Genomic DNA, 23,844 nt, shown 5'->3' with positions numbered 1-23,844 from the left:
CCAAAAGATAGGCAGCCCCCCACAAATATTGACTGTGAGAGGAGAGGGAAAAAACATACACAGACGGAAATGAGAATTTAGCAAAGGAGGCCACTTCTAGCTAAACAGAAAGGATAGGACAGAGTACTATGCGGTCAGTATTAAAACACTAGAAAATATCCACCACAGAAAATACAAAATCTCCACAGCTAACTAAAGATATGGAGGGTATATCTGCATCTCCAGAGATACCAGCTTGGCTAAACAAATCCTTATACAGACCAAGCTGGACAAGACAAAAACATGGAAAAGAACTGAACAATAAGTCCACAGCATGTGGACAGCAAAATCAAGGTCAGAACTTAGCTTTGTTGAAATGAACTGCAAAGCAGAAGAGACCAGGCAGGCATGTGAAACCTCCAGGAACCATGGACAATTGGCACTGGCTAAAGGGTGAAGCAAGACTAAATAGCCCAGTCAAAATTGCAAAAAGTGAACACACCTGATAACTGCTGCAATTCAGAGACAGCAGCGCTACCACTTACAACCACCGGAGGGAGCCCAAGAGCAGAATTCACAACAGCCCACCCAAAAAAAGCTTGCCTCATCACTGAACATAATGTTCTGTGTAAACTGTGGGTCCTGTTCCAATTTTAGTTTTGCCCATTCTGCAAATTCAGCTCCTGGAATGCTGCAATCTCGTTCGATCGCAGCATTTCAGGGGTTAAAATGCCGGGAGTGGTGCGTAACCGCTCGTGGCACTTAGCGCCAGGTGTCAGCTGTCAGAATCATCTGACACGCAGCAGCGATCGCCCACACACCACCTGTGTGCAAGGGTGATTGCCCAGACGTAATAATCCGTCCCTGGTCAGATAGACCCAGGTCACATGGACGGATTATTACGTCTAATGTCAGAAAGGGGTTAATAATGTTTTGTTAAATATGAATGTGTGTATAGTGCAGAAACGAAAGTCTACAGATCTCTATTAAAATGATAGGTTTTTGTTTTGTAACAAAAAAAAAAAGAATACCAAGAAGAATCATTTTTAGATTTTTTTTCCACCTTTAATGTCACCCATAATCTGCACAAAATCAACGAGTAACAAACTGAAAAAATTTCAAGATAAAAATCTAAAATAATGTGGTTGCATAAGAGTGAGCACCCTCTTATAATTGGGGAGGTGGTTGTTTTCAGCATTAGCCTGTCACTAAAAGGGCTCGCTCATAATGGCGTGTAATACGGCGGAGTGCAATGTGAGAAAACATCATTGCACTGTGACCAAGGTTAGGAAATGAGTCAGTGCTCATCTGTGAGTTTTTTCTCAGATCGGATCGGTGTGCGGCCTGATTTTTACACACACATCTCAGAGGAAACCTGACATTTCATCAGCCAAGTACAGTAAATTCACAGCGTGATCTGTCAGAATAGAATAAATAAAATAGATATATTGAACAGATGTCATGTAGAAATTTAATGTCACAAGCACCCTACCCTAAAGTGGCACCCTTTTAGTGGCTTTCATGTGGCACTAAAGGGTGCTTAGCCTTATTAAACCTATTAAATAAATAATAGTTATACTAGGATGGGAGGCATATATCAGCATAGGGAACATATAGCAGGATGGGGGATCCAATTTAGCTATCTGATGTTCTCCCATTTCTAATGGATGTTTTTTGCTTTCTGGATCCTTTAGAAATGGAAGACAATGGATGGCTAATTAACGGTTCTGTTGTCTATAGACTTTAATGTTAAAAAAACGGATCCAGCAGAGATCACTTTTTGAATAGCGGACTAAAAGGTTGATTCTGCACAAAGGATTGCTGCTGGATCCATTCTAACACATCATTACTGGACATGTGAACATAGCCTAACAGGAGCGTGTAGACTTTTTATATCCAATGTATGTGTGAATGCTATTGTTTTGATATTTACATAATGAAAGAATCTCGCTTTCTGTCAGCAGGAAGCTCAGTGGAATAGCTGGTATATAGAAGTATTGTCTCCCATATGATTTATGCTTACTGACAATAGTTCTGTGTAACATAATACTGAGTTTATTGTGTGGCGGAGAGCAGGAGATTCTCTGATTACCATGATAATCCTCATGTCTTCATGTTTATCTAGGCCCCTGCAACCATTTCTGCTTATGAGCACTGTTTAGAGATGGCAAAATAGTAGGTTTACATACAACTGCAAGCCTCTGGAGGATCCTACAACTTGAGCTTCGTTGACTCGAGAGGCACCAGCAGCGTTTAATACCTGTTTGATGGTTTGTAATTAGGATGAGCGAATAGCTTCAGATAAGTCCTTATCTGAATAGCTGCATCGGGACCCCGGATACCTGGAGCACTCCCAATAATCAGCTGTTCGGCGCCGCAGCTGCATGTGTCGCAGCTGGGTGACAGTGAGCCTGTTTGTCCATGCATGTGTTGACTGTCACAGAGCCACAACACATGCAGCTAAAGCGATGAACAGCTGATTATCGGGAGCGCTCCAGTTAGCCAGGTTCCCGATTCAATTATTTGGTAAGTGCTATCCATTTTTTTTGCATGGATAGCACTCGTACCTATGGCAGTCTTATGGGGCTGTCCTATGTCAGTTTTGTTTGGTCCATGCAAAATCACAGAGAAATGTCCGATATTGATGCAAAGATCAGCAATGCAAGCCTACAGTTCAGTAAGTGAAAAAAAAAAAAAATTGGACAGCACTTGGATGACATCCATTTCGCTTGTGCGCACAAAAAACTGAAGTCTGAATGAGCGCTAACCAACATACACTGTGTGCAGAATTATTAGGCAAGTTGTATTTTAGAGGATTATTTTTATTATTGATCAACAACTATGTTCCCAATCAACCCAAAAGACTCAAATATCAAAGCTTAATATTTTTGGAAGTTGGAGTGGTTTTTTTTAGATTTGGCTATCTTAGGAAGATATCTGTTTGTGCAGGTAACTATTACTGTGCAGAATTATTAGGCAACTTAATAAAACCCAAATATATTCCCATATCACTTGTTTATTTTCACCAGGTAAACCAATATAACTGCACAAAATTTAGAAATAAACATTTCTAACATGCAAAAACAAACCCCCCAAAAATTAGTGACCAATATAGCCACCTTTCTTTATGATGACACTCAGCAGCCTTCCATCCATAGATTCTGTCAGTTGCTTGATCTGTTTACGATCAACATTGCGTGCAGCAGCCACCACAGCCTCCCAGACACTGTTCCGAGAGGTGGACTGTTTTCCCTCCCTGTAGATCTCACATTTTATGAAGGACCACAGGTTCTCTATGGGTTTCAGATTAGGTGAACAAGGGAGCCATGTCATTATTTTTTCTTCTTTGAGACCTTTACTGGCCAGCCACGCTGTGGAGTAGTTGGAGGCATGTGATGGAGCATTGTACTGCATGAAAATCATGTTTTTCTTGAACGATGCCGACTTCTTCCTGTACCACTGCTTGAAGAAGTTGTCTTCCAGAAACTGGCAGTAGGTCTGGGAGTTGAGCTTTACTCCATCCTCAACCCGAAAAGGTCCCACAAGTTCATCTTTGATGATACCAGCACATACCAGAACCCCACCTCCACCTTGCTGGCGTCTGAGTCGGAGTGGCGCTCTTTGCCCTTTACTGATCCATCCTCCGGCCCATCCATCTGGCCCATCAAGAGTCACTCTCATTTCATCAGTCCATAAAACCTTAGAAAAGTCAGTCTTAAGATATTTCTAGTCCCAGTCTTGATGTTTTATCTTATGTGTCTTGTTCAAAGGTGGTCGTTTTTCAGCCTTCCTTACCTTGGCCATGTCCCTGAGTATCGCACACCTTGTGCTTTTTGTTACTCCAGTAACGTTGCAGCTCTGAAATATGGCAAAACTGGTGGCAAATGGCATCTTGACGGTTGATTTTCCTCATTTCATGGGCAGTTATTTTGCGCTTTTTTGCCCAACACGCTTCTTGCGACCCTGTTGGCTATTTGCCATGAAACGCTTGATTGTTCGGTGATGACACTTCAGAAGTTTGGCAATTTTAAGACTGCTGCATCCCTCTGCAAGACAGCTCACAATTTTTGACTTTTCAGAGCCCGTCAAATCTCTCTTCTGACCAATTTTGCCAAAGGAAAGGAAGTTGCCTAATAATTAAGCACACCTTATATAGGGTTTTGATGTCATTAGACAACAGCCCTCCTCATTACAGAGATGGACATCACCTGATTTACTTAATTGGTAGTTGGCTCTCAAGCCTGAACAGCTTGGAGTAGGACATGTATAAAAAGTATCATGTGATCAAAATATAACTTGCCTAATAATTCTGCACACAGTGTATATGCAGACTGATGATGTCTGCTTACAGAAAATCTGTTGTCAGGATCAGGCACGTTACACTAAATGTATGGGCACAAAGGCGCTGTCCTACTGGTTTAATAGGCATCTTCACTGTAGAAACCGCAGCCTGGTTGTTCTTTAATTATCTTTAGAAGTTTGTGTGCAATAAGTTATTTGTGCACTGGGGCAGGCCTGTGGGGAGGGTCTTCAGCTTTGCACTGGCCCCTTAGCTGTCTCTAGTGTCCGCATCTTGTGCCGCAAGAGACAATTGTCCACATTGACTTTGCAGTGGCCTTCTGGAAAATGGTGAGCCAATATCTTAATCTGCACATGCGCCACCTCTGGTGCCATTTTTTTTCCCAACAATAGATCTTTATTGAAGAATTATTCAAATAACAAAAAGGTACATTAATGTGATCAAGAAGAAAACAAAACATTTAGATGGGTGGAGTACCTCCGGTCGCCATTTTACTGAAGCCTGCTGGGTGATCAATGTATGCATACGCTGACACCGGCGCCATTTTACTGAAGCCAGCTGTGAGGTGAATGTTCGCAAGCGCAGCCTGTGGATAGGACAGCGCCAGCGCTAAAATTAAACAGTAACAAGATACTGACACCAGACAGCTGAGAGGCCGGGGCAGAGCTGAAGACCCTCCCCACAGGCCCACCCTAATGCATGAACAGCATATTGCACACAAACTTCTAAAGATAATTACAGAACAACCCGGCTGCGGTTTCTACAGTGAAGATTAGAGTTGAGCGAATTTCATCGGGTCCCCGCTTATTTAGCAAACTATAGCGCTTACCGAATAATCTGCAGAGGGAACCGGATACATGGAGCGCACTGACTGAGCGGCGCCACAGCTGCATGTGCATGGACAGCCCAACACACAGGTTCTCCGTGCATGTGCTGTGACAGCCGCGACGCATGCAGCTGTGGCGCTGATCAGCCGGGTTCCCTCTGCAGCTTATTCGGCAAGCGCTACAGCTTGCCGAATAAGCAGGGACCTGAACAAATTCACCCAGCTCTAGTGAAGATACAGTACCTATTAAAACAGAAGGTCACCGCCTTTTTGCACCTACATCGTGTAAGATGCCTGATCCTAATGACAGGTTCTCTTTAAAGCCGTGTGACATTTTTTTTACGGAGACATATCCCAACTGGGGGAATGCTGGTAATTGTATATCAGAGGTCCCTCTTTTATTTTGCTGACCTTGCATTGTAAGGAATTAATTCTATGTATTGTACATGGTCCAATGCATCAAGATTGGCGTTTTTCACTCCGACCTTGAGGTGGAGTGCAGCAGTGTGTTCCCTGTGTACACCTGTGTAGTATTTGCAGTGTGCTCCCTGTGTACACCCGTATAGTATTTGCAGTGTGCTCCCTGTGTACACCCGTGTAGTGTTTGCAGTGTGCCGCCTGTGTACACCTGTGTAGTATTTGCAGTGTGCTCCCTGTGTACACCCGTGTAGTATTTGCAGTGTGCTCCCTGTGTACACCCGTGTAGTGTTTTGCAGTGTTGCTCCCTGTGTACACCCGTGTAGTGTTTTGCAGTGTGCCGCCTGTGTACACCCGTGTAGTGTTTGCAGTGTGCTCCCTGTGTACACCCGTGTAGTGTTTGCAGTGTGCTCCCTGTGTACACCCGTGTAGTTTGCAGTGTGTTCCCTGTGTACACCCGTGTAGTGTTTTGCAGTGTTGCTCCCTGTGTACACCCGTGTAGTGTTTTGCAGTGTGCCGCCTGTGTACACCCGTGTAGTGTTTGCAGTGTGCTCCCTGTGTACACCCGTGTAGTGTTTGCAGTGTGCTCCCTGTGTACACCCGTGTAGTGTTTGCAGTGTGTTCCCTGTGTACACCCGTGTAGTGTTTTGCAGTGTTGCTCCCTGTGTACACCCGTGCAGTGTTTGCAGTGTGCCATCTGTGTACACCCGTGTAGTGTTTTGCAGTGTTGCTCCCTGTGTACACCCGTGTAGTGTTTTGCAGTCCCACCTGTGTACACCCGTGTAGTGTTTGCAGTGTGCTCCCTGTGTACACCCGTGTAGTGTTTGCAGTGTGCTCCCTGTGTACACCCGTGTAGTGTTTTGCAGTGTGCTCCCTGTGTACACCCGTGTAGTGTTTTGCAGTGTGCTCCCTGTGTACACCCGTGTAGTGTTTTGCAGTGTTGCTCCCTGTGTACACCCGTGTAGTGTTTTGCAGTGTTGCTCCCTGTGTACACCCGTGTAGTGTTTTGCAGTGTGCCACCTGTGTACACCCGTGTAGTGTTTGCAGTGTGCTCCCTGTGTACACCCGTGTAGTGTTTGCAGTGTGCTCCCTGTGTACACCCGTGTAGTGTTTGCAGTGTGTTCCCTGTGTACACCCGTGTAGTGTTTTGCAGTGTTGCTCCCTGTGTTCACCCGTGTAGTGTTTTGCAGTGTGCCGCCTGTGTACACCCGTGTAGTGTTTGCAGTGTGCTCCCTGTGTACACCCGTGTAGTGTTTGCAGTGTGCTCCCTGTGTACACCCGTGTAGTGTTTGCAGTGTGTTACCTGTGTACACCCGTGTAGTGTTTTGCAGTGTTGCTCCCTGTGTACACCCGTGCAGTGTTTGCAGTGTGCCGTCTGTGTACACCCGTGTAGTGTTTTGCAGTGTGCCGCCTGTGTACACCCGTGTAGTGTTTGCAGTGTGCTCCCTGTGTACACCCGTGTAGTGTTTTGCAGTGTGCTCCCTGTGTACACCCGTGTAGTGTTTTGCAGTGTTGCTCCCTGTGTACACCCGTGTAGTGTTTTGCAGTGTTGCTCCCTGTGTACACCCGTGTAGTGTTTTGCAGTCCCACCTGTGTACACCCGTGTAGTGTTTGCAGTGTGCTCCCTGTGTACACCCGTGTAGTGTTTGCAGTGTGCTCCCTGTGTACACCCGTGTAGTGTTTTGCAGTGTGCTCCCTGTGTACACCCGTGTAGTGTTTTGCAGTGTGCTCCCTGTGTACACCCTGCAGTGTGCTCCCTGTGTACACCCGTGTAGTGTTTTGCAGTGTTGCTCCCTGTGTACACGCGTGTAGTGTTTTGCAGTGTGCCACCTGTGTACACCCGTGTAGTGTTTGCAGTGTGCTCCCTGTGTACACTGTTGTGAATTCTGTTTTTTGCTCCTTCTGGTGGCTACTGGTGGTACTGGCTTACTTTTGTCTTTTGTTTCCAGTGCACCTGTTCCCATCAGGGTTTGGGAGTTTCCTATTTAGTTTGGCTTCTCAGTCATTCTAGTGCCGGCAATCAATGTTATCAGAGCACCTCTGTTGCTTGCTACCTGCTCCAAGTCTGCAATTCAGCTAAGTTGGATCTTTTGTATTTTTGTGTTTGTTTTGTCCAGCACGCATTTATACACTCTTGCTGCTGGAAGCTCTAGTGATCTGAAATTACTACTCCGGTGTCATGAGTTGATATCGGAGTTAAAGTAATTTCAGGATGGCTGATTAGGGTTTTGAGGTGACCGCGAAGTCCTCTTTTGTACTTTCTGCTATCTAGTCAGAGGGCCTCTCTTTGCTGAACCTATATTCATACTGCGTACGTGTTTTCCTCTTACCTAACCGTTATTATATGTGGGGGGCTACTATCACTTTTGGGGTTTCCCTGGAGGCAAGTCAGGTCTGTGTATTCCTCTATTAGGGGTAGCTAGATCTTCGGCTGGTGCGAGACGTCTAGGGATAAAAACGTAGGCACGCCCCCCGGCTATTGTTATTTGTGTGTTAGGTTCAGCATCGCGGTCATCTGAGTTACCATCTTCCTAGAGCTAGTCCGTTTTTGCCTAAGTCCCTGCCATTGGGAATCATGACAGTATTGCCGGCCAAAATGTATTAAAGGTATTGGCTGAAGAAAGAGAGAAAAAATAAGTTTCTGACACTTTTTTTTTTTTTTTTACTCAGAAGTTCTGTCTAGCCATAATTTCAATCTGCTGTTTTTTTTTTTTTTTTCTCTCCTCTTAATCCCTGAATGGCTCAGATCTCAGCTGTTGAGAAATGGATATCCAGAGTTTAGCTTCAAACCTGAATACTCTTGCCTCTAAGGTTCAAAATATCCAAGACTTTGTTATACATGCTCCTATGTCTGAACCCAAGATTCCTATACCTGAGTTTTTTTCTGGAGATAGATCTCGTTTTTTGAATTTTAAGCACAATTGTAAATTATATCTTTCTCTGAGATCTCACTCCGCTGGAGACCCCGCTCAGCAGGTTAAAATTGTTATTTCCTTGTTACGGGGTGACCCCCAGAATTGGGCATTTGCATTGGCACCAGGGGATCCTGCGCTGCTCAATGTGGATGCGTTTTTTCTGGCACTGGGGTTGCTCTATGAGGAACCTAATTTGGAGATTCAGGCTGAAAAAGCCTTGATGGCCCTCTCTCAGGGGCATGATGAAGCTGAAATATATTGTCAAAAATTTCGAAAATGGTCTGTGCTTACTCAGTGGAATGAGTGCGCCCTGGCGGCGAATTTCAGAGAAGGTCTCTCTGACGCCGTTAAAGATGTCATGGTGGGGTTTCCTACGCCTACAGGTCTGAATGAATCCATGACTATGGCTATTCAGATTGATCGGCGTTTACGGGAGCGCAAACCTGTGCACCATTTGGAGGTGTCTTCTGAGCAGGCACTGGAGAATATGCAATGTGACAGAATTCTGTCCAGAAATGAACGGCAGAATTATAGACGTAAAAATGGGTTGTGCTTCTACTGTGGTGATTCTGCTCATGTTATATCAGCATGCTCTAAACGCACAAAAAAGGGTGATAAGTCGTTTGCAATTGGCACTTTACAGTCTAAGTTTATTTTGTCTGTAACTTTGATTTGTTCATTATCATCTATTACCGTGGATGCCTATGTGGATTCTGGCGCTTCCTTGAGTCTTATGGATTGGTCCTTTGCCAGACGCTGTGGGTTTAGCCTAGAGCCTTTGGAAGTTCCTATCCCTCTGAAGGGTATCGACTCCACACCATTGGCTAGGAATAAACCACAATACTGGACACAAGTGACTATGTGTATGACTCCTGACCATCGGGAGGTGATTCGCTTCCTTGTGTTGCATAACTTGCATGATGTCTTAGTGCTTGGATTGCCATGGTTGCAAACTCATAATCCAGCCCTTGACTGGAAGACAATGTCTGTGTTAAGCTGGGAATGTCAGGGGGCTCATGGGGAAGTACCTTTGGTTTCCATTGCTTCATCTACTCCCTCTGAAGTTCCGGCATTTTTGTCTGACTATTGTGATGTTTTTGAGGAGCCTAAACTTAGTTCTCTCCCCCCTCACAGGGATTGCGATTGTGCTATAGACTTAATTCCTGGCAGCAAGTTTCCTAAGGGTCGTTTGTTCAATCTGTCTGTGCCTGAGCATGCTGCTATGCGAGAGTATATTAAGGAGTCCTTGGAAAAGGGACATATCCATCCATCCTCATCCCCTTTAGGAGCAGGTTTTTTTTTCGTGAATAAAAAAGATGGCTCCCTGAGGCCCTGCATTGATTATCGCCTGTTGAATAAGATTACAGTCAAATACCAGTATCCTTTGCCACTATTGACTGATTTATTTGCTCGTATTAAAGGGGCAAAGTGGTTCTCTAAGATTGATCTTCAGGGTGCGTATAATTTGGTGCGGATTAAGCAGGGAGATGAGTGGAAAACTGCATTTAATACGCCCGAGGGCCATTTTGAGTATTTGGTAATGCCTTTTGGTCTTTCTAATGCCACTTCAGTCTTTCAGTCCTTTATGCACGATATTTTCCGTGAATATCTGGATAAATTTATGATTGTGTATTTGGATGATATTTTGATTTTTTCAGATGACTGGGAGTCGCATGTTCAACAGGTTAGGAAGGTTTTTCAGGTTTTGCGGGCCAATTCTTTGTTTGTAAAGGGTTCGAAGTGTATTTTTGGGGTTCAGAAGATCTCTTTTTTTGGGTACATTTTTTCCCCTTCTTCTATTGAGATGGATCCTGTCAAGGTTCGGGCCATTTGTGATTGGACGCAGCCTACTTCCCTGAAGAGTCTTCAGAAATTCTTGGGCTTTGCTAATTTCTATCGTCGATTTATAACTGGGTTTTCAAGTGTTGCTAAGCCTCTGACTGATTTGACTAAGAAGGGTGCTGATGTTGCCAATTGGTCCTCTGCGGCTGTGGGGGCCTTTCGGGAGCTTAAGCGCCGTTTTTCTTCTGCCCCTGTGTTGCGCCAGCCTGATGTTTCGCTCCCTTTTCAGGTCGAGGTTGATGCTTCCGAGATTGGAGCGGGGGCGGTTTTGTCGCAGAGAAGTCCCGATTGCTCAGTGATGAGACCATGTGCATTCTTCTCTCGAAAGTTTTCGCCCGCCGAGCGAAATTATGATGTCGGTAATCGGGAGCTCTTGGCTATGAAGTGGGCATTTGAGGAGTGGCGTCATTGGCTTGAGGGTGCTAGACATCAGTTTGTGGTCTTGACTGATCACAAGAATCTGATTTACCTTGAGTCTGCCAGGCGTCTGAATCCTAGACAGGCGCGCTGGTCGCTGTTTTTCTCCCGGTTTAATTTTGTGGTTTCATACTTGCCGGGTTCGAAAAATGTGAAGGCAGATGCCCTTTCTAGGAGTTTTGAGCCTGACTCCTCTGGTGATTCTGAGCCTACGGGTATCCTTAAGGATGGGGTGATTTTGTCTGCTGTCTCCCCAGACTTGCGACGTGCTTTGCAGGAGTTTCAGACTGATAGGCCTGATCGTTGTCCGCCTGGGAGACTGTTTGTTCCAGATGAGTGGACCAGTAGAGTCATCTCGGAGGTTCATTCTTCTGTGTTGGCAGGCCACCCTGGAATCTTTGGTACCAGAGATTTGGTGGCCAGGTCCTTCTGGTGGCCTTCCCTGTCTCGGGATGTGCGTACTTTTGTGCAGTCTTGTGATGTTTGTGCTCGGGCCAAGCCTTGCTGCTCTCGGGCTAGTGGATTGTTGTTGTCCTTGCCTATTCCGAAGAGGCCGTGGACGCACATCTCTATGGACTTTATCTCGGACCTCCCGGTTTCTCAGAAAATGTCCGTCATTTGGGTGGTGTGTGACCGTTTTTCTAAGATGGTTCATTTGGTACCCTTGCCCAAATTGCCTTCTTCATCGGAGTTGGTTCCTTTGTTTTTTCAAAATGTGGTTCGTTTACATGGTATCCCGGAAAACATCGTTTCTGACAGGGGATCTCAATTTGTGTCTAGGTTCTGGCGAGCGTTCTGTGCCAGGATGGGCATTGATTTATCTTTCTCGTCTGCTTTCCATCCTCAGACTAATGGCCAGACGGAGCGAACTAATCAGACCTTGGAGACTTATTTGAGGTGTTTTGTGTCTGCTGATCAGGATGATTGGGTCGCCTTTTTGCCGTTGGCAGAGTTTGCCCTTAATAATCGGGCCAGTTCTGCCACTCTGGTTTCTCCTTTCTTTTGCAATTCAGGGTTTCACCCTCATTTTTCATCTGGTCAGGTGGAATCTTTGGATTGCCCTGGAGTGGACACTGTGGTGGATAGACTGCACCGGATTTGGAGTCATGTGGTGGACAATTTGAAGTTGTCTCAGGAGAAGACTCAGCAGTTTGCTAATCGTCATCGTCGTGTGGGTCATCGTCTTCGTGTTGGGGACTTGGTGTGGTTATCTTCTCGTTTTGTCCCTATGAAGGTCTCTTCTCCTAAGTTTAAACCCCGGTTCATAGGTCCTTATAAGATTTTGGAGATTCTTAATCCTGTAGCTTTTCGTTTGGACCTACCAGCATCTTTCGCCATTCATAATGTCTTCCATCGGTCGTTGTTGCGGAGGAACGAGGTACCGGTTGTTCCTTCTGTTGAACCTCCTGCTCCTGTGCTGGTGGAGGGTGAATTGGAGTATGTTGTGGAAAAGATTTTGGACTCTCGCGTTTCCAGACGGAGACTTCAATATTTGGTTAAATGGAAGGGATACGGGCAGGAAGATAATTCTTGGGTGACTGCCTCTGATGTTCATGCCTCTGATTTGGTTCGCGCCTTTCATAGGGCGCATCCAGATCGCCCTGGTGGTTCTCATGAGGGTTCGGTGCCCCCTCCTTAAGGGGGGGGTACTGTTGTGAATTCTGTTTTTTGCTCCCTCTGGTGGCTACTGGTGGTACTGGCTTACTTTTGTCTTTTGTTTCCAGTGCACCTGTTCCCATCAGGGTTTGGGAGTTTCCTATTTAGTTTGGCTTCTCAGTCATTCTAGTGCCGGCAATCAATGTTATCAGAGCACCTCTGTTGCTTGCTACCTGCTCCAAGTCTGCAATTCAGCTAAGTTGGATCTTTTGTATTTTTGTGTTTGTTTTGTCCAGCACGCATTTATACACTCTTGCTGCTGGAAGCTCTAGTGATCTGAAATTACTACTCCGGTGTCATGAGTTGATATCGGAGTTAAAGTAATTTCAGGATGGCTGATTAGGGTTTTGAGGTGACCGCGAAGTTCTCTTTTGTACTTTCTGCTATCTAGTCAGAGGGCCTCTCTTTGCTGAACCTATATTCATACTGCGTACGTGTTTTCCTCTTACCTAACCGTTATTATATGTGGGGGGCTATCACTTTTGGGGTTTCCCTGGAGGCAAGTCAGGTCTGTGTATTCCTCTATTAGGGGTAGCTAGATCTTCGGCTGGTGCGAGACGTCTAGGGATAAAAACGTAGGCACGCCCCCCGGCTATTGTTATTTGTGTGTTAGGTTCAGCATCGCGGTCATCTGAGTTACCATCTTCCTAGAGCTAGTCCGTTTTTGCCTAAGTCCCTGCCATTGGGAATCATGACAGTACACCCGTGTAGTGTTTGCAGTGTTGCTCCCTGTGTACACCCGTGTAGTGTTTGCAGTGTGCTCCCTGTGTACACCCGTGTAGTGTTTTGCAGTGTGCTCCCAGTGTACACACGTGTAGTGTTTTGTAGTGTTACTCCCTGTGTACACCCGTGTAGTGTTTTGCAGTGTGCTCCCTGTGTACACCCGTGTAGTGTTTTGCAGTGTGCTCCCTGTGTACACCCGTGTAGTGTTTTGCAGTTGTTGCTCCCTGTTAACACCCGTGTAGTGTTTGCAGTGTGCCACCTGTGTACACCCGTGTAGTGTTTGCAGTGTGCTCCCTGTGTACACCCATGTAGTGTTTTGCAGTGTGCTCCCTGTGTACACCCGTGTAGTGTTTGCAGTGTGCTCCCAGTGTACACACGTGTAGTGTTTTGTAGTGTTGCTCCCTGTGTACACCCGTGTAGTGTTTTGCAGTGTGCTCCCTGTGTACACCCGTGTAGTGTTTTGCAGTGTGCTCCCTGTGTACACCCGTGTAGTGTTTTGCAGTTGTTGCTCCCTGTTAACACCCGTGTAGTGTTTGCAGTGTGCCACCTGTGTACACCCGTGTAGTGTTTGCAGTGTGCTCCCTGTGTACACCCATGTAGTGTTTTGCAGTGTGCTCCCTGTGTACACCCGTGTAGTGTTTGCAGTGTGCCACCTGTGTACACCCGTGTAGTGTTTGCAGTGTGCTCCCTGTGTACACCCGTGTAGTGTTTTGCAGTGTGCCACCTGTGTACACCCGTGTAGTGTTTGCAGTGTGCTCCCTGTGTACACCCGTGTAGTGTTTGCAGTGTTGCTCCCTGTGTACACCCGTGTAGTGTTTTATAGTGTTGCTCCCTGTGTACACCCGTGTAGTGTTTGCAGTGTGTTCCGTGTACACCCGTGTAGTGTTTTGCAGTGTGCTCCCTGTGTACACCCGTGTAGTGTTTTGCAGTGTTGCTCCCTGTGTACACCCGTGTAGTGTTTGCAGTGTGCTCCCAGTGTACACCCGTGTAGTGTTTGCAGTGTGCTCCCTGTGTACACCCGTGTAGTGTTTGCAGTGTGCTCCGTGTACACCCGTGTAGTGTTTGCAGTGTGCTCCCAGTGTACACCCGTGTAGTGTTTGCAGTGTGCTCCCAGTGTACACCCGTGTAGTGTTTTGCAGTGTGCTCCCTGTGTATACCCGTGTAGTGTTTGCAGTGTGCTCCCTGTGTACACCCGTGTAGTGTTTGCAGTGTGCTCCCAGTGTACACCCGTGTAGTTTTTGCAGTGTGCTCCCAGTGTACACCCGTGTAGTGTTTGCAGTGTGCTCCCTGTGTACACACGTGTAGTGTTTGCAGTGTGCTCCGTGTACACCCGTGTAGTGTTTGCAGTGTGCTCCCAGTGTACACCCGTGTAGTGTTTGCAGTGTGCTCCCTGTGTACACCCGTGTAGTGTTTGCAGTGTGCTCCGTGTACACCCGTGTAGTGTTTGCAGTGTGCTCCCAGTGTACACCCGTGTAGTGTTTGCAGTGTGCTCCCTGTGTACACCCGTGTAGTGTTTGCAGTGTGCTCCGTGTACACTCGTGTAGTGTTTGCAGTGTGCTCCCAGTGTACACCCGTGTAGTGTTTGCAGTGTGCTCCCAGTGTACACCCGTGTAGTGTTTGCAGTGTGCTCCCAGTGTACACCCGTGTAGTGTTTGCAGTGTGCTCCCAGTGTACACCCGTGTAGTGTTTGCAGTGTGCTCCCTGTGTACACCCGTGTAGTGTTTGCAGTGTGCTCCGTGTACACCCGTGTAGTTTTTGCAGTGTGCTCCCAGTGTACACCCGTGTAGTGTTTTGTAGTGTGCTCCCAGTGTACACCCGTGTAGTGTTTGCAGTGTGCTCCCTGTGTACACCCGTGTAGTGTTTGCAGTGTGCTCCGTGTACACCCGTGTAGTGTTTGCAGTGTGCTCCCAGTGTACACCCGTGTAGTGTTTGCAGTGTGCTCCCTGTGTACACCCGTGTAGTGTTTGCAGTGTGCTCCCTGTGTACACCCGTGTAGTGTTTGCAGTGTGCTCCCAGTGTACACCCGTGTAGTGTTTGCAGTGTGCTCCCTGTGTACACCCGTGTAGTGTTTGCAGTGTGCTCCCAGTGTACACCCGTGTAGTGTTTGCAGTGTGCTCCCAGTGTACACCCGTGTAGTGTTTGCAGTGTGCTCCCTGTGTACACCCGTGTAGTGTTTGCAGTGTGCTCCCAGTGTACACCCGTGTAGTGTTTGCAGTGTGCTCCCTGTGTATACCTGTAGTTTGCTCCCTGTGTACACACGCATAGTGTTTTGGCCCGTGGACTCTCCTGCTTGCGTGGATGAGGGCGGTGACGGCAGCAGGCCCCTCCTCCCGCGGTGGAGCGTTCACTTCCTCATTCTCAGCCCGGACAGTGACACCCTCATCCTCGGTCCCTCCGCAGCCTGCACCCGGGACACCAGCCCTGCTCACGCCATGTCCAAGCCGCCACCGAAGCCAGTGAAGCCAGGTAAAAGGCCGGCCCGGGGCTGCGTACCTGCGGGCACATCGGCAGACATGCGTGCCGCGCTCCGGAGCCGCCGCCTGCAGCCGGGAGAGGCGCTCTGCTACACTGCGGTCACCGGCTGTGCCGTGCAGAGTACGGGAGCCTGTCATGTGGGGTGATGGTGGCTCTCGGCTTCCTGTCATTAACCCCATGTGGAACTGCAGGCAGCCACTCCCCGAGCATTAATGGCTTCTACCTGCCCAGAGGTTGTGGTGGCACCGTGCATGGCGCCGGGTATGGGTGTGTGAGTGGCACTGGGCAGGAGCTGCAATATGCTGTTATTACTGCGCCCCAATACTACCACCATAGGGTGGACGATGGATAGTGCCCGAATATTACCACCATATTATACCTAAATAAGTTCACATTTGCGCATATGTGCGCAGCGTATCATCTGCAGACGCATGTAAAACCGCATGTTTACACAGCATTTTTTATCTGTATCCGCTTATGCATCACAGCAAAAAAACACGCTGCGTGTGCATGCGTCTGTATGCGTTTTTTGCCTGCGTTTGCGTTTTAATGCGCATGCGTTTGATATTTCCAGGAGGGCGTGTCTCATTCAGTTCCTGGACATGCGCAGTCCGAAGTACGCAAGCACATCGAACTCATGCATACGCAAGGACTTGCTTTCCCATTGACAGTAATGCGTTTTTTTTAATGTACTCGTCTGCATGCACATGACTGTGCATATTTGACGGATTTTTGGCGCTTCCAAAAAATGTAACATGTTGTGTTCGTCGGTCCCCGCCGCACACCGAGAAACGACGCATGCGAATTGATGCAAACGTATGTCCCTGCGTGCACCTTGTTAAAGATAGGTTTTCAAATTTGAAACCACCCTAATACCGCTGCATGGTGCCTGAATAATACCACCGTATAGTGGCTGAATAATTCCTCTCCATGGTGAATGAATAGTGCCACCATACAGCATACCCACTGCATAATGCCCATATATAATGCCCACTACATAATGCCCATATAATACCCAGCTTTTCAACACTTTCAATTCTCCACTCTGTCCCCCCACACCCTTTCCCTCCCCTCTCATTTCTGTTGAAGACTTTGCCTCTTTCTTTAAATAGAAGATTGATACGATCAGAGAAAGCTTTGGCCCACAGTGCCCAACGCCCCTCTTAGCTGCTCAACCCTGTTCCTCCAAAACCAGCTTCTCCACCATGACAGAAGATCAGCTCTCCACCCTCCTGTCAAGATCACACCTCACCACCTGCACTCCTGAATAGGTCCTGTCCCACCTCATCCCTAACACACCTCTTCAACCTCTCACTCACAACAGGTGTCTTTCTCTCATCCTTCAAACATGCCAAGATCACACCCATCCTCAAAAAGCCCTCCCTCGACCCATCCTCTGTGTCTAGCTATCACCCAATATCTCTTCCTCCTCCTCCTCCTGGACCTGTCTTCTGCCTTTGACACTGTCGACCACTCCCTTCTGCTACAGATCCTCTCATCTCTTGGCATCACAGACTTGGCCTATCCTGGATCTCATCATATCTAACAGACCGAAGATTGTGTCTCCCTCCCCCACACCTCCTCCTCACTTCGCCCCTTGTCTGTCAGTGTTCCTCAAGGCTCTGTTCTGGGACCCCTAATCTTCACCATCTACACATTTGGCCTGGGACAGCTCATAGAATCCCACAGTATGCAGTATCATCTCTACGTCAATGACACACAGATCTACCTATCCGGACCTGACCTCATCTCCTTATTCACCAAAATCCCACACTGTCTTTCTGCTATCTCGGCCTTCTATTCTGCTCGCTTTCTAAAACTGAAAATGGACAAAACAAAATTCATCATCTTTCCTCCATCTCACTCTACCCCTCCACCAGTACCATCCATCAATGTCAATGGCTGCTCACTTTCCCCAGTCCCCCACACCCTGTACCTCGGGGTTATCCTCGACTCTGCCCTCTCTGTCAAGCCACATATCCAAGCCCTTGCCTCCTCCTACCGTCTCAAACTCAAAAATATTTCCTGGATCCGCGCATTCCTTGACCGCGACACCACAAAAACCCTAGTGCGTGCCCTTATCATCTCCCGCCTTGACTACTGCAACCCCCTACTCTCTAGCCTCCCCTCTAGCACTCTGGCACCACTCCAATCCATCCTACACTCTGCTGCCCGACTAATCTACCTGTCTCCCCGCTATTCCCCAGCCTCTCCCCTATGCCAAGCCCTTCACTGGCTTCCTATCACCCAGAGACTCCAGTTCAAAACCCTTAGGCTATGTGCACACGATGCAGATTTTTCCGTGCAGAAACGCTGCAGATCCGCACTGTGATTTACAGTACAATGTAAATCAATGGGTAAAAAAAAAGTTGTGCAGATGGTGCGGAAAAATCAGTGCGGAATTGCTGTGGATTTCAAAGAAGTGCATGTCACTTCTTTTGTGCGGATCTGCAGCGTTTCTGCACCCCTCCATGATAAAAATCTGCAGTGGCAAAAACTGCAGACTGTGAGCCCTCGTGGGCAGGGTTCTCCCTCCTTATGTACCTGTGTTCCTTGTTGTTGCTCATGTTTAATGTATTTGTCTACATTTGCCCCCTTTTTCTCACGTAAAGCGCCAAGGAATAAATGGCGCTATAAAAATGTATTACAATAGTAATAATAATAATAATAATATGCCCACTGCATAATGCCCATAAAATACCCACTGCATAATGCCCATATAATGCCCACTGCATGTGCCAAGAATAATGCTTTTATTTAGTAGTTCAGCTCCACATCCTGTCCGTACAGGGCTTTCGCCACATTTCCATGTAGGTTACATAACATCAGAAGTAGCTGACTGTTGTGCTGGGATGTTCAGCAGACGTCTGAGGCTGACCGGGGGCTTCCTGATGAGACGCGGGGGCCTGGCATGCCACAGTTCATTCATCAGGACTAATACAGGCCGGTTGTTTTGTGTCTTATCAACATTCCTACTATTAGCCACATTTTTTTTTGTTTAAAATTCAGGTCAATCCCTTCAAAAGCCTTTTTTAGGCTCTGAGGGTCCCTAGGGTTTGGGAATTGATGTCCTCTGACACTTATGGAACACCATAACAGCAGGTGGATCTCGCCTGAATTTCCCGATATTGTGGAGTATTCTCTCGGCTGGTGCTTCATCTCCTTTCTATGGCCCTTCCTACTGCTGTCGCTGGTGTGTGCCACCTGTGCCCATAGGATAGGTATGACTTGTATACCATGGTAGCATCGAGGTCCTATCACTGACCCCTAACCAATCTGCGGGATCTGCCTGGGATTTTTCATCCTCGCATTCAGTTGTGCTGTGCACAGGGGATTGTTATTCTTCTGTGGGCATGGTGTGTGCATGGTGTTTTACACTGGCATACCGCAGAGTGGCATCACAACAAACGCCATGCACATACATTAGTATTATTAAGGTCCACCACTGATCGCTAGAACCTCAGGGAGTCTATGTCCTGCTGCTCCAATAGTTACTTATGGAGGGGACAGTATCTGTGCCAGAGATTTTAGAAGAAGTCCACTTCTGCACCTGGTCGGAGTTGGTCACAATGCTAGAGGTGGGAAAATGTTTTTTTTTTTAATTTCCCTTTATTACACAGCTGCACAGTACCAGGCTACTATGTGGACTGGCAAGTCAGCCATTACAGTAATGCGTGAGACGGCTGAGCGCTTCCTTTCTGGTAGGAAAGCAGAATGCTGTGCTCCCCTGTATCAGTCTATGATGGCAGAGACAGCGCAGAAAGCTATCTTTGCTATGGCTATTCATTTTACTCATTTTTATACCGCCATTACCACCACAGTGCTCCACAGACATCATCTCTGTCTCCGTTGGGGCTCACAGTCTAATTCCCTATCAGTATGTCTGTGGAGCGTGGGAAGAAACCGGAGAACCCGGAGGAAACGCACACAAACACGGGGAGAACATACAAATTCCTTGCAGAGGTTGTCTTTGGTGGGATTTGTACCCAGGACCCCAGCGCTGCAAGGCTGCCGTTCTGCTAACCACTAAACCACTGTGCTGCCCTAGAGGCTGTGTGCACACGATGCAGATTTTGAGTGCAGAATTAAGTGCAGATCTGCAGCGGATTTTTCTGCTGCAGAAACGCTGCAGAACTGCACTGTGATTTACAGTACAATGTTAATCAATGTGAAAAAAAAAGCTCTGCACATGGTGCAGAAAAATCCACGCAGAAACGCTGCAGATTTCAAAGAAGTGCATGTCACTTCTTTTGTGCGTTTCTGCAGCGTTTCTGCAGCGTTTCTGCACCCCTCCATTAATAGAAATCAGCAGTGGTAAAAACTGCACAAAATCCGCATCAATTCCGCACAAAAAACGCACTAATGCTATGTGCACACGTTGCGGATTAGGTTTAGGAATTTCTGGTGTGGATTCTGCCTCTCCTGGCAGAAAACGCACCTGCGTTTTTTTGTGTGTTTTTGCTGCGGTTTTCTTGCGGATTTGCTGCGTTTTTTATCCCTGCGGTTTTCTATAACGGAATGGGTACAAAAACGCTGCAGATTCACAAAAAAGAAGTGACATGCTACTTCTTTTAATCCGCAGCAGATTTTCCGCAAGGTGTGCACAGCATTTTTTTTTCTCATTGACTTACATTGTACTGTAAATCAATTGCGCATCTGCAGCGTTTCTGCACTGCAAAAAACGCTGTGGATCCGCCGAGAATCCGCAACGTGTGCACATACCCTTAAACCGCATAAAAAACGCATCAAAACGGCACCCGCGGATTCTGTCAGGAGATGCAGATTTAGTGCAGAAAATTTTGCACCACATTTCCTACGTGTGCACATAGCCTTGGGCCTGTGCAAACGATGCAGATTTAGTGCAGATCTGCAGCGTTTTTTTCTGCTGCAGATCTGCACTGTGATTTACAGTACAATGTAAATCAATGTGAAAAAAAAAAGCTGTGCACATGGTGCAAAAAAATCCACGCAGAAACGATGCAGATTTCAAAGAGTGCATGTCGCTTCTTTTGTGCAGTTCTACAGCAGTTCAGCACCCCTCCATGATAAAAATCCGCACTGGTAAGGCTACGTTCACGTTTGCGTTGTTGGGCGCAACCAACAACGCATGTACACAACGCAGCGTTTTGTGACGCATGCGTTGTCATAAGATCCTACAGATCGGGACTTTCGGCGCAGGGAAAACGCTACAAGTAGCGTCCCCTGCGCCCTGTCTTGTGCGTCTATATGATGCATGCGTTGTACAACGCATACCGGCGCACGTCCATGCGCCCCCCATGTTAAAGATAGGGACGCATGCGTCGGTGACGCTGCGCCCAACAACGCAAATGTGAACGTAGCCTAAATCTGCACATCTCTCAGCCCGGAGATGCAGATTTAGTGCAGAAAATTCTGCACCACATTTCCTACGTGTGCACAGCGTTGGTGGACTGGGGGATAGTGGAGAGCACAGTTCTTGTGTTCCCCACTCACACTATATAGGTGCATGCATGCGAACGTATTTTGGTCCGTGTGCGGTCTGTTCTCCAATGATAGCTTATGTGCTTGCCCACATGGTTTATTTTCCACATGGACCTCGGCCCAATTTGCGGACCAGGCTGGTGCATGTCAATAGCGGGCACTTCCTGACCCACCAGCTATGCAGACGGAGCTGCACTCGGACCCATTGGCAGACATGACTGGTGTGATAAATCCAACAGAACAGTGTGCAGGATAGAAAGCAGACTCTACCATAGGTAGCAGACATACCTGCTAATTATCTATACAGAGCTAATTGTAATTACATGTACACTTTTACTGCCAGTGCTTAGACTTAAATGAGGGTAAATTACCTGGTTGTTAGTCTGTGCCATGAGGTAGAATATTCCAAGCAGCCAGTCTCGTATGGCTTCTCACAATGACAGCGGCTAAGCTCCCATAAACCTACATGGCTGCAGACCACCGCCTGGAGTGCTGCACTTCTAATATTTCCCTGAGGTTTTCCTGTCTGACAGCCCGGTACATAACCCATAGAGCGCTATGACATGGTGCTTGTTCTACCGCCTACCGTGTAGTCCATGCTAGATACTGAATGGAGTTGTGCCGTGAGTGATAGGGTAGCGGGCGTATTGTGCACCAATTATACCGCCTGCCCTTCACAGTGAATGATTCTAATGCTGGAAGTGTCTGACTATGGCCTGTCACCAAAAAGACTTGGGTCGCGTAAGATTATCCTTTCCCATAATGCCAGTGTAATTGTATAGAATCTAAAAATGTTACATGTTATAAAAGGGATGTTGGTTAAAAGGGTTTTCCACTCCAAAAGTATCCAAAAGATCACAACACAAAGCCCTGCCAGTATCTCCTAGCCCTGCTCAGGTCCCATCAGTTACCGTGCTTACTCTTATAGGTGGGAAAGACATGTCACCACATATGTGGACAGGGATTGTCAGCAGTGGTTACATTTCAGTATGTTTTTTGCTGCGGTTTTGGCATGTGAGATTTGTCTCTTGTGCATGCTGATAAAGTTTAGTGTTGGGGTGGGGGAAAAAAAGCATATTCTATAAAATCAGGTTTTTGCACAAAAAAACCCTACAAAACCTGATACCTGCATTTTTGGTGTGTTTTTTCTCCACCTATTCATTTTAATGGGGGAAAAACGCTAAGGGTATGCGTCCACGTTCAGGATTGCATCAGGATTTGGTCAGAATTTTCCGCAGGTAAAATCTGCACCAAATCTGCACCTGAGGTCACTAGCAGGTCACCTGCATTGTTCTTGCGTTGTTTCAGCATTGTAAGGACATGCTGCGATCTGAAAAGCCGCATGTCCGTTTCTGTGGGTCTGCCGCCTGCGTCTTTTAATGCATAGTGGAGACGGCATTTCATGAAATCCCCTCCACTACGCTGTAACATCTGGACGCTGCGTGTTTGATGCTGCAGCTCAACGCAGCGTCAAACACGCAGCGTTTCCTGAACGTGGAAACGTACCCTAAAAGTGACATGCTCCATTGTGCAAAAACCATGCAAAGCACAAAATCCTGAGGACAAAAAACCCAATGCGTGTGCCCGAGATGTCTGAAATCTCATAGACTTTGCTGGTACTGTAAAACACAGCTGAAAATTTGCATTAAAAACGCATACAAAAAAGCTGCAAAAACACCTAGTGTCAATGTGGCTTTACTGTACAATACAGAAGTGTGCATTGATACTGAAATGGAGTCTCCCTCATCTGCTTTATAAGGAGCTCATCCTGGCAAAAGTAGATGTCAGCACAAGTATACAGTATGTAACATAGGTTGGGAACCGCACACAGAGTGCAGCTAGTGAGGGAGCAGCGCCCTACAGCACAGCTGGGGAGGGAGCATTGCCCTACAGCACACACAGCACAGCTGGGGAGGGAGCATTGCCCTACAGCACACACAGCACAGCTGGAAAGGGAGCATTGCCCTACAGCACACACAGCACAGCTGGAGAGGGAGCATTGCCCTACAGCACACACAGCACAGCTGGGGAGGGAGCATTGCGCTACGGCACACACAGCACAGCTGGGGAGGGAGCATTGCGCTACGGCACACACAACACAGCTGGGGAGGGAGCATTGCGCTACGGCACACACAGCACAGCTGGGGAGGGAGCATTGCGCTACAGCACACAGCACAGCTGGGGAGGGAGTATTGCGCTACAGCACACACAGCACAGCTGGAGAGGGAGCATTGCCCTACAGCACACACAGCACAGCTGGGGAGGGAGCATTGCGCTACGGCACACAGCACAGCTGGGGAGGGAGCATTGCGCTACGGCACACAGCACTGCTGGGGAGGGAGCATTGCGCTACGGCACACAGCACTGCTGGGGAGGGAGCATTGCGCTACGGCACACAGCACTGCTGGGGAGGGAGCATTGCCCTACAGCACACACAGCACAGCTGGGGAGGGAGCATTGCTACAGCACACACAGCACAGCTGGGGAGGGAGCATTGCTACAGCACACACAGCACAGCTGGGGAGGGAGCAATGCGCTACAGCACATATAGGGCAGCTGGGGAGGGACCATTGCACACAGCGCAGCTGGGGTGGGAACATTGCGCTACAGCACAAAGAGCGCACCTGGTGAGGGAGCATTTCGCTACAGAGCGCCGCTGGGGAGGGAGCATTGTGCTACAGCACACAGAGCGCAGCTGGGGATGGAGCATGTCGCTACAGCACACAGCGCAGCTGGGGATGGAGCATTTCGCTACAGCACACAGCGCAGCTGGGGAGGGAGCATGGCGCTACAGCACACAGCACACAGAGCGCAGCTGGGGAGGGAGCATTGCT

At 47.6% G+C, this 23,844-nt stretch overlaps 1 protein-coding gene across 1 annotated transcript in view; it reads left to right on the top strand.

The window, feature by feature from the left end:
* Positions 1–15,283: 15,283 nt before the first annotated feature.
* OSTF1 (osteoclast stimulating factor 1) overlaps positions 15,284–23,844 on the top strand; it is a 68,784-nt gene continuing 60,223 nt past the window's right edge. Inside the window, exon 1 of the mRNA XM_077249029.1 lies at positions 15,284–15,541. Within this exon, the coding sequence (XP_077105144.1) occupies positions 15,508–15,541 (34 nt within the window). The 5' untranslated portion in view covers positions 15,284–15,507. The remainder of the gene's footprint in view (positions 15,542–23,844) is intronic.

This window comes from Ranitomeya variabilis, chromosome 1 (assembly GCF_051348905.1).
Source record: "Ranitomeya variabilis isolate aRanVar5 chromosome 1, aRanVar5.hap1, whole genome shotgun sequence".
Classification (NCBI taxonomy): Eukaryota; Metazoa; Chordata; class Amphibia; order Anura; family Dendrobatidae; genus Ranitomeya; species Ranitomeya variabilis.
This window is presented reverse-complemented; position numbering and strand designations above follow the sequence as displayed.